At 36.3% G+C, this 10,734-nt stretch overlaps 1 protein-coding gene across 1 annotated transcript; it reads left to right on the top strand.

The window, feature by feature from the left end:
- Positions 1–1,802: 1,802 nt before the first annotated feature.
- LOC147000055 (vomeronasal type-2 receptor 116-like) lies at positions 1,803–9,555 on the top strand. The gene is given in 7 exon segments (XM_085834278.1): positions 1,803–1,985; positions 1,987–2,012; positions 3,305–3,587; positions 3,965–4,765; positions 5,629–5,853; positions 6,959–7,082; positions 8,218–9,555. Coding segments are annotated over 7 exon segments (2,550 nt in total). The 3' UTR covers positions 9,126–9,555.
- The last annotated feature ends 1,179 nt before the right edge of the window (positions 9,556–10,734 follow it).

Genomic DNA, 10,734 nt, shown 5'->3' with positions numbered 1-10,734 from the left:
TTTTATAAACACATACAGTACTGTAGTGGATAGGTTAAGATTGCCACCCAATAGAACAACTTAAAGGAAAATAGAAACCAAAGAGTCCCTTGATAATCAGGAAGGACACGATGATGTGTGCTCTGCCCTCTTTCCTCCAAATCAAGTCTATAACATGAGCTTTAGGCAAAAAGAAAAGAGATTTTAAGAAATACTATTTGTGTTCCAAGCAACATGGAGGATGTCTCTGCAGAAAAGCACATGGAGCCTCACCTCTACATCTGGGCAAATCCAAATTCAAGATTATTAAAGACCTAAATGTTTGACCTGTAGTCTTGTTGTAATGAGTATGGTATGGATCGTGGTCCATTGCTCATGTGGACCATATGACTTCTAAAAGACGGCCACAGCCCAGGATGGCATTTCAATATCAGTCACAGAGAAGTAAAGAGTCAGCCTCCATGCACATTCCCAGTTAATTTGACATGGTATTAGCACCAGGTATATAGCAACTATAGGATATTACATCAGAACACTTAATTTACCAATCTACAATTTTGCAAATGTACTGAAACAAATGTACACTGAAATTGTTGTAATTCAACCGAAGTAAAAAACAAATGTTTATTCATATTAACAAAGATAGTAAAATAAATTCCATAGCAGGATTTCATTATAATTCAGTGATATGCCAACCATTCCAAAAAATGGAGTTTAAGACTCACTTAATCCATTGTGGATATGAACAAAATTATAAGGTAGTTCAAAAATTATAAATCAAATAAATGCTTCATCTTTGTCACTCATTGGAATCTATCCAAATTACATAAATTAGCTTAACAGACATACATCTGTGTTGTTAAATTTAATCCAAGATAGAAATATTTCAAACCAAATGCCAAGTAGAAATAAATGAAAAGTATGAGGTATATGCTAACACTAGCAATAAAATTTTATCTCTTAAATGTCACCTAACTTCTTTACTTTGAGCAAAATATATGAAATTAGTCTCTAACTTCTTAATGAGGTGTGAGCAAACATCATCCAAAGAAATATTTCATTAAATGTCATTGACTGCCAGGCACTGATTATCAGGAAAGAAATCAGCATATCAGTGAATGTCTGCACAGTTATTGATATTGGACAGGATGGGTGTTCAATCTTTAAAAATCCAGACATTTTTGGAATTAGCATATTGACATGTTCTCCAGATGGCAGGAATCACAGGAATTTTGAGGAGATTTTGTAAACATGAGTGGCATACAATAGTATATGAACAACAGAGAGCATGGTCAACTCCAGGCTCAATGGTGCATGTGAGACTGCCCTTCCCTAAACTTGACAATGTGTTACATAATGTTCCATGATTAAACGCAGCATCTGAGTGATATGGAACTTTTAATGACCTTCTCAACTTCTGTCACAGTATGGAACTTCTGATGAAATCCATTGTGTTCGTACATAATGGCTCTTGACAAACTGTCTCATCTGAGCCATGCAGGAGAAGATTGTCCTTGGGATTTATGCTATGCACATGAATACAGTCATGACCCCTGAGGGTAGAAAACATGATCTCAAAACATGTTTTCAAAAGTATGTTGATGAAAAGTTTTCAGAGCTCAGATGTAGAGCCTGAGGCCAGAATTTTCCCTATGTATCTAGGGAGCCTGCAATAGGAGGGATGGAAAGGAACTGTGAATATAATAAGTGGATCTCCAGACAGAAGTAGCCTTAAAACAGACACATAGGTGTAACTCTGTGTGTGATGTTTTTCTACATCAGAAACGGATTTAACAACAGCTCCATCCTAGATCCTAGCAGACATGAAGAAGCTCTGTGATTTCACTATTTTATTTTTGTTTCTGAAGTTTTCTCTCATCTTGTGCTGTTTGACTGAACCAAGCTGCTTTTGGAGGATAAAGAATAGTGAAGATAATGATGGAGATTTGCAAAGGGAGTGTCATTTTTACCTTTGGGAAACTGAAAAATCTTATACTAATGGTAATTTTTTTTAATTTAGTTTCAAATTTTAGGTAAGTCGTTAACTTTATTTAATGTATCAATGTCACTAGTTTGAAATATTTATCTGTATACACAAAGTGTGGCTTCTGTTGTCTTCCTCACCATGTAACTTGAAGAACCCCTGAAAACAAATTTTTATATCAATAACTATTTTAATACTTCGAAATGTGTCACAGTTTAGTATAGTTTTAGTGCAATTATACTCAAGTTCACAGTGCTGGACAATGTGAAGGTCTGGATTCTCTCCTTTGAGTCTTTGTTGATAATATATGTTGAAAGATATCTTTTCATCTGCCTTGAATTCACAATCCCCACCTTTGTCAAGAACTCAATATGAAGAGACTGCATCACTGCCTATATTCAATTGTCTGCCAATGCCTCATTATGATCATGCATCTAAATGCCTTCATAAAAGTTTACCTAATTCTGGTTTCCAACAGATGAACATGCATTGTTCCATTGAAATATTTATGTATGTGTTGGTCCACTATACCTGGCTAAATGTATAATATTACTTATATACCTGTGAATATACATATACTTTACTTCATTAAATTGTCTTTAAATGATCCTCTTCCTGCAATCCTGAATTTGATACTGAATGTGGAAAAAGAATGCTAGATTATATTCAATTACCAGACTAATCTTTTTATTCAATTACACAAATGCACAAGCACAGATTTGGCTTATTATCACTATCAGATACAAGGTCAATATTTCTATTAATCTCTCAGTAATTTTAACATTATTTAGTAGTTAATGTTTATTCACAATTCCTTTCCATTCATCCTATGTCATGTTCCCTGGATTCATAGGGAAAATTCTGGACTTAATCTCAACATCTGAGGTCTGAAAAGATAAATCTAGGAGAATCATAGTACTTCTTGTGGAAAAGAACCTGTTCTCAATGTGGGTATTAGGTCTGAGGTACAATGAGTGAGATGTTATCATTTGTGGCTGCAGATTATGAGGGAAAGTGTGTTTAAACTTTTTTTTTTTTTACAAAATAGAAATAGTAAGAACACACTAAAAGGTAACATTAACTTGATGTGTACAATACCCTAAAGGATAATATTCTGGTCATATGGTATAACGTGTCATTGTGTATATATATCTTAAAATGGATAAATAAAATTAAATAAAATATATCCTAAAATAATTAGTCTGGCCGGGCGGTGGTGGCTCACGCCTTTAATCCCCGCACTTGGGAGGCAAATTTAACATATCTCATATTACAAACCTTACAGTATTTGAAATTTCATGTTTCAAACATCTCCCTTATCATCACTATGCCTTGTTTTAGAATTACAGCAAGTGAATATGAGCTTCTTCTGGTAATGTTTTTTGCTACCGATGAGATCAACAAGAATCCTTATCTTTTACCCAACATGACTTTGATGTTCTCCATCATTGGTGGAAACTGTCATGATTTATTGAGAAATCTGGATCAAGAATATACACAAATAGATGGACATATGAATTTTGTTAATTATTTCTGTTATTTAGATGATTCATGTACCATAGGTCTGACAGGACCATCATGGAAAACATCCTTAAAACTGGCAACGCATTCTTCAATGCCACTGGTAAGAAATTGTGACACTGAATGGGTTAAGAAAATTAAATTACATTTACAGGTGCCTACAAGAAAACTTGGAAAGAATGCATTTGTGGGTGTGCTGCTACACAAATACACACACATACATACACATTATATATATATGAATTAAATAATCAGTTCATAGATGTACTGTGCATACAGGTAAAATTGTGTTCTAGGAATTTTAGACTCATCAGACATAGCCTAGAATCTAATAGGAATAATACATGATGTGTATAGTACAATCTTACTTTTCTTATCTAGAGTTCTGGAAGGTGAGTAGCATTAAATGTATATGAGTCTAAATATCCTAATAATCATATTCCTCACTGGAAGTTTCATCCTCTCTTCTACATCCTTTAGGTTTTCTTTGGACCATTTAATCCTAACCTGCGCGACCATGACCGGCTGCCCCATGTCCATCAGGTAGCCACCAAGGACACACATTTATCACATGGCATGGTCTCCTTGATGTTTCATTTTAGATGGACTTGGATAGGACTGGTCATCTCAGATGATGATCAGGGGATTCAGTTTCTCTCAGATGTAAGAGAAGAGAGCCAAAGGCATGGGATCTGTTTAGCTTTTGTTAATATGATCCCAGAAAACATGCAGATATACATGACAAGGTCTACAATATATGATAAACAAATTATGACATCTTCAGCAAAGGTTGTTATCATTTATGGTGAAATGAACTCTACTCTAGAAGTAAGCTTTAGAAGATGGGAAGAGTTAGGTGCTCAGAGAATCTGGATCACAACCTCACAATGGGATGTCATCACACATAAAAAAGAATTCACACTTAATCTTTTCCATGGGACTATCACTTTTGCACACCACAGAGTTGAGATTCCTAAATTAAGGAATTTTATGCAAACAATGAACACAGTCAAATACCTAAAAGATATTTCTCATACTATACTGGAATGGAATTATTTTAATTGTTCAATCTCCAAGAACAGCATTAAAATGCATATTACGTTCAACAACACATTGGAATGGACAGCACTGCACAGCTATGATATGGCCATGAGTGATGAAGGTTACAATCTGTACAATGCTGTTTATGCTGTGGCCCACACCTACCATGAACACATTCTTCAACAAGTAGAGTCTCAGAAAAAGGCAGAACACAAAACACATTTCACTGCTTGTCAGCACGTAAAGACTTACATTTCATTATGCTTAGATATATCAATGTGATCTTTTAAATGGAACCAGAGGAACAACTGTACATTTGTTAGAGATTATTCTCTCAGTGCAATGATTTGTATACTGCAAAAGCCCCTAATGATTCATTTACATGGATGAATTTCACCCACAAAGATAATATTTAATAAGAGACCATGCATTTTTACGAATACCAGTGAGTTTTGTGAAAAGGTGTCTCACATTTCAACCAAATGAGTTCAAAATTTAGAATAGGAGCCAAGAGTTTTATCATAAAAGCCTTAAGTGATGACTAGACTAGAATTTTTTGCTGAAGAAAAGTTTTTCAGAAATTGATACATGTATGTGCTGTGGTTATTATTTAGCCATTTAAATTAACAATATACAAAAACATAAAGTACTAAGACTGCACATTTTATTAAATTTATGTTAATTTTATATGAGTATACTGTATGTACATGAAAATAATTTGTTTATTTTCACAATTTCCAGATATTCAGACTTCCCCTTCATTCTCTCATACATGGCTTCACTTAAATGAATTTTTTTTGACAAGAATGTTCACACAGACACACACACACACAAACACACAGACATACACAGACACACACACACACACATACACACAGTTACTTGTTATCTAGTAATCATTTTTTCTAGCACATTTTATCTTTATCATTAATATTAAGTATATAAGTTTTCAGTTATCAATGAGGTATACTATATTTTTCTACACACATTTATTTCAATACACCTGTCTCTTCTGAAAGTCATTAAGAAATTGGGGAATTCATAATTTTGAATTACCTTTATTGATATGCTTTATTGATATTGGAAGCATGCATCTCTTCTAGGTGTCCTCCTTGATGAAAACCAGGGTATTTACGAACCCTGTTGGAGAACTGGTGAACATGAAGCATAGGGAAAATCAGTGTACAGAGTATGACATTTCCATCATTTGGAATTTTCCACAAGGCCTTGGATTAAAAGTTAAAATAGGAAGCTATATACCTTGTTTTCAAAAGAGTCAACAACTTCATATATTTGATGATTTGGAATGGGCCATGGGAGGAACTGCAGTGGGTATACCATAATTTTTTCAAGTTATGTGTATTTTAAAATATAACACTCTGTGGTTAGTACCAATTGCTACTTTTGCAAAAGACTATACTAAGTTGTAATAATCAAATTTGATAATGCTAAACTTCATGTAAATCTGGTCATAGATGGATCCTTGCCTCTGGATTGCATGTTCAATAGTACCCAAATGCCTATTCACTTAAAATACAGGAATATATTTAATGAATTGAAAATTTAATGTACATGTACACATGATTAATGAAAAGTTTGTAACTATATATCATCCATAGGATATTTTTTTGGTTCTGTGCAAACATATCTATAGCCTAATTAAGTATATCACACAGTCGTGAACATAAATGTTTCTCCAGATTCAAGGTTTTAGCTTTTTAATTTATATATTTTGTATTGTTTTTTATTTATTTATTTACATTTCAAGTGTTATCCCCCTTCGTGATTTCCCCTCCTCCGTGGAGGATTGCCTTATCTGGCATCAGTGGGAGAGGAATCCCTTTGGCCTGTGAAGGCTTGATGCCCCAGCACAGGGGAATGCTAGAGTGGTGAGGCAGGAGTGGGTGTGTGGGGAGCTCCCTCATAGATGCAGAGAAAAGAGAGAAAGGGGTAGTGTGTTCAAGGTTTTCTTTTACACTTAGGAATACTTCATTAATTTTATGGGTGTCTTCTATAACATATTTTGTTTGTAGTCATAAAACTACTCTTTCTTGATTTACCCTTCCTTCACCCTCCATACACCACAGTATTCTTTTTTGTAATTTATAAATAATGAAAGAAATACTTGTGCCACCTAAACATTCTTTTTGGATTGATCAGTTTAGGAAGGAAAATTTTATAATTGCTACAACCTGAATGTTACATATAAAATATTACACGATACAGTAATTTTTGTGTGACATTCAGTGTGTTGCAGGGTACTATAAATAAAAATATGCCTGATACTGTTAAGTGATACTGGGTATCAGAGGAATATGTATAGCACTTCTGTTAGTGTCCCATATATCAATCTATGGGACATTATTCATATGACAAATATATGAAATACACACACTCACATGCATATTATATAACATTTATGCACTGCCACAGGTTCCCTCCTCTGTGTGTAGTGTGATGTGTACTGCTGGATTCAGGAAAATTCAACAGAAAGAAACAGCAGACTGCTGCTTTGATTGTGTTCATTGCACAGAAAATGAGGTTTCCAATGAAACAGGTACATGCTTGCATGCAGAAGAAAAAATGCTGAATTTGAATACCTTCTGTTTCCAGACTAGAAACACGAAATGGCCGACATGCAAACTGAAGACCTAAACTCTCCATGATTCAGAACGTAATCAGTTATATAATGTCAACTTCTTCTGGACTCAGCAAATAACTTCCAATATCTTCCTCAGTCAAGGCATTTCTCTCACAATATGATGGTTACTGATTTTATATTATATAGAAAGTGTTTAGGCGGACCTACCTGTACAACAATTTTTTAAAGAAACATTTTAGATGTAATCTATGCATATGTTTATTTTTCTTTGATTCATTGTACGTAGATATTTGATCACCTGATGTGTCCACAATCTTTCCCTCCATCACCAAGCTTACTCTGTGAAAAAGATCAGATGCGCAGGGTAACAGTTGTTGTTTAATGAAATATATTTTAATAGGTTTAATGGACAAATGATTAAGTATTTCCTGTCAAAGGATTAGAACAAGAGTGCAGGTTTCAATAATGGAACAAGAGATGGGCTAGTGCTTAGCTAAGAATAGAGGGAGGAATGTTAACATCCATGAACTTCATGCCATGTAGCTTGAAATGGGTATTTGGGGAGTAAGATACTGTAAAACAATGAGAGGGACTTGCATAGGTCTATGACGTCTACAGCTTCAAGAATGAAAATATTCCTTTTTGCAAATAGTGTTTAAATGAGGAATTGTATGTTCTGGTTCCTATGTGAAGACACAGACAAAGGCACAAACCACAGAGCAAACAAAGCACATGATGCATTTCATCAACTGACACCAGTACTGCTGTCTGCACACTACCCTTGTCTGTGAATAATGTATTTATGTTTGGAGGAATTAAATACTCTGAGATTATTACTATTAGTCACCATTTTTTTTTATTTTTATTTAATAAGTATTTTTTTCTGTTGTGCTTCCTCTGTTGCTGTTTTGTTTGATGACAAACATAGGTTAGTACAGAGCAATCTTAAGTTAGTGGTTCTATAGCAAATAGGAATGGAATAGATGCTCAACACCAAAATGTTTATTAATATTTCCTATGAATAATACAAATATAAAATTATTACCTATGTAATTATGATATCTTATAAGGGTTTATGTCCATTTACCAGCAGATATGGAACAGTGTGTGAGGTGTCCAGATGATAAGTATTCCAACATAGAGCAAACCTACTGCCTCTCAAGATCTGTATCATTTCTGGCTTATGAAGATCCGTTGGGGATGGCTCTAGGCTGCATGGCACTGTCCTTCTCGGCCATCACAATTCTAGTCCTCGTCACATTTGTGAAGTACAAGGATACTCCCATTGTGAAGGCCAATAACCGCATTCTCAGCTACATCCTGCTCATCTCTCTAGTCATCTGCTTTCTCTGCTCCCTGCTCTTCATTGGACATCCCAACCACGTCACCTGCATCTTGCAGCAGAGCACATTTGGAATATTTTTCACTGTTGCTGTTTCTACAGTGTTGGCCAAAACAATAACTGTGGTCATGGCTTTCAAACTCACTACTCCAGGAAGAAGAATGAGAGGGATGTTGGTATCAGGGGCACCTAAATTGGTCATTCCCATTTGTACCCTAATCCAACTTGTTCTCTGTGGAATCTGGTTGGTAACATCTCCTCCCTTTATTGACAGAGATATACAATCTGAACATGGGAAGATTGTCATTCTTTGCAATAAAGGCTCTGTCATTGCCTTCCACATTGTCCTGGGATACTTGGGCTCCGTGGCTCTGGTGAGCTTCACTTTGGCTTTCTTGGCTAGGAACCTTCCTGACACATTCAATGAAGCCAAGTTCCTAACTTTCAGCATGCTGGTGTTCTGCAGTGTCTGGATCACCTTCCTCCCTGTCTACCACAGCACCAGGGCGAGGGTCATGGTGGTTGTGGAGGTTTTCTCCATCTTGGCTTCTAGTGCAGGGTTGCTAATGTGTATCTTTGTCCCAAAGTGTTATGTTATTTTAATTAGACCAGATTCAAATTTTATACTGAACCGCAAAGGTAAATTGCTTTATTGAAACTTTCATGGTATGAAAATGTTAGATGATATTCAACTTATCTTACTCTTCATCTTAACAAAAGTAGTACTTTGTCATATAAAAAAAATGTTAGTAATATACCGATGTGTACTTACAAACAGGACTGTAAACATGAATATGCTGAGAACTGGGATCTCAATTGAGAAATGGGTACCATCATTCTGACCTGTGGTTGTGTCTTTAAGCTATGTACTTAATTAATGATTAATATGAGGTTACGTTACTGTCTGTGAACAGTGCCACATCTAGCAACACTGTCCTTGAGTTACAAGAAAGGGCACTGCATACAACATGGACTTGAAGCCGGTATTCAATATTATTCCACTTGCTTTCATGGGGTTCTTGCATCCACATTCATGTGTTGACTTCATTCAATGTACTATGACAAAGTTAGATAAATAAATAAACCATTTTCTCACATATTTACTTTGGTCTTGGTGCAAGTCGACAGGAAGTGCCTCTATTTTGAACAGGAAGTGCGTCCCAGGTGTTCATGGGAGATGTAGTTAGTGTGTGTGTTTGTCCTAGACCCGCTCTCTATTGCCACCTGGTGGCTATAGAGTGTGACTGCAAACCAACAGGAAGTGCCTCCATGTTGGAAAGGAAGTCGGGTCCAGGTACTCATGGGAGATGTAGTGTGTATAGGGCCTAGAGCCGATCTTTCTTGCCACTGGGTAGAGAAAAAAACCACTACTCCCCTGGTTCTTTGGCTCAAGGGGACGAATCTGGGCCCTGAGCACAGGTCAGAGTTTTGGGAAAGCGGTGTGGCCAGGCCGCCTGAGTTCCCAGGCGGGCTGCTTCACAGATCCGCGCCCCCTGCTCCCATTGTACCTGTAGAAGTGCAGGAACAGAGGCTCTTTCTGTCTCTCTGTCTCTCTGTCTCTCTGTCTCTCTGTCTCTCTGTCTCTCTCTCTCTCTCTCTCTCTCTATATATATATATATATATATATATATATATATATATATATATATATATATATATATGTGTGTGTGTGTGTGTGTGTGTGTGTGTGTGTGTGTGTGTGTGTGTGTGTGTGTGGTGTGTGTGTGTCTATCTGTGTCTCTGTTTCTGTCATTCTCTTTTTCCAAAAAAAAAAAAAAAAAGCACTTGCTGCTCTTGTAGAAAACCTAGGTTAGAGGTGTCTGTAGACCCAAGAACCCTCTCCTGGCCTTGGTGAGCACTACATATACACACAGCACACTTAAAAACATTTGGAGTGCCAGGCAGTGGTGGCACACGCCTTTAATTCCAGCAGTCGGGAGGCAGAGGCAGGCAGATTTCTGAGTTTGAGGCCACCCTTGTCTACACAGTGAGTTCCGAGACACCAGGGCTACACAGAAAAGTGTAGTGGGTGGATGTATGTTGGAGCACCAGCATGGAGGCAGATTAAGGGGTGGAATGGGAGTGTTCAAAGGGAAAATCTAAAAGGCAGATAACATTTGAAATGAAAATAAACCAGGAAAAACAAAGAATAATTAGAACAGACCTTTTTACATTCAGCGATAGGGTTACTGTTACTTATTAAAAATTCTCAAGAGTTCAGTGTCCCTCCAGTCAGATGAGGATGCAAATGGGTGCATGGTATTT

Source organism: Mus caroli, unplaced genomic scaffold, assembly GCF_978045245.1.
Source record: "Mus caroli unplaced genomic scaffold, Mus_caroli_1 scaffold_22, whole genome shotgun sequence".
Taxonomy (NCBI): domain Eukaryota; kingdom Metazoa; phylum Chordata; class Mammalia; order Rodentia; family Muridae; genus Mus; species Mus caroli.
This window is presented reverse-complemented; position numbering and strand designations above follow the sequence as displayed.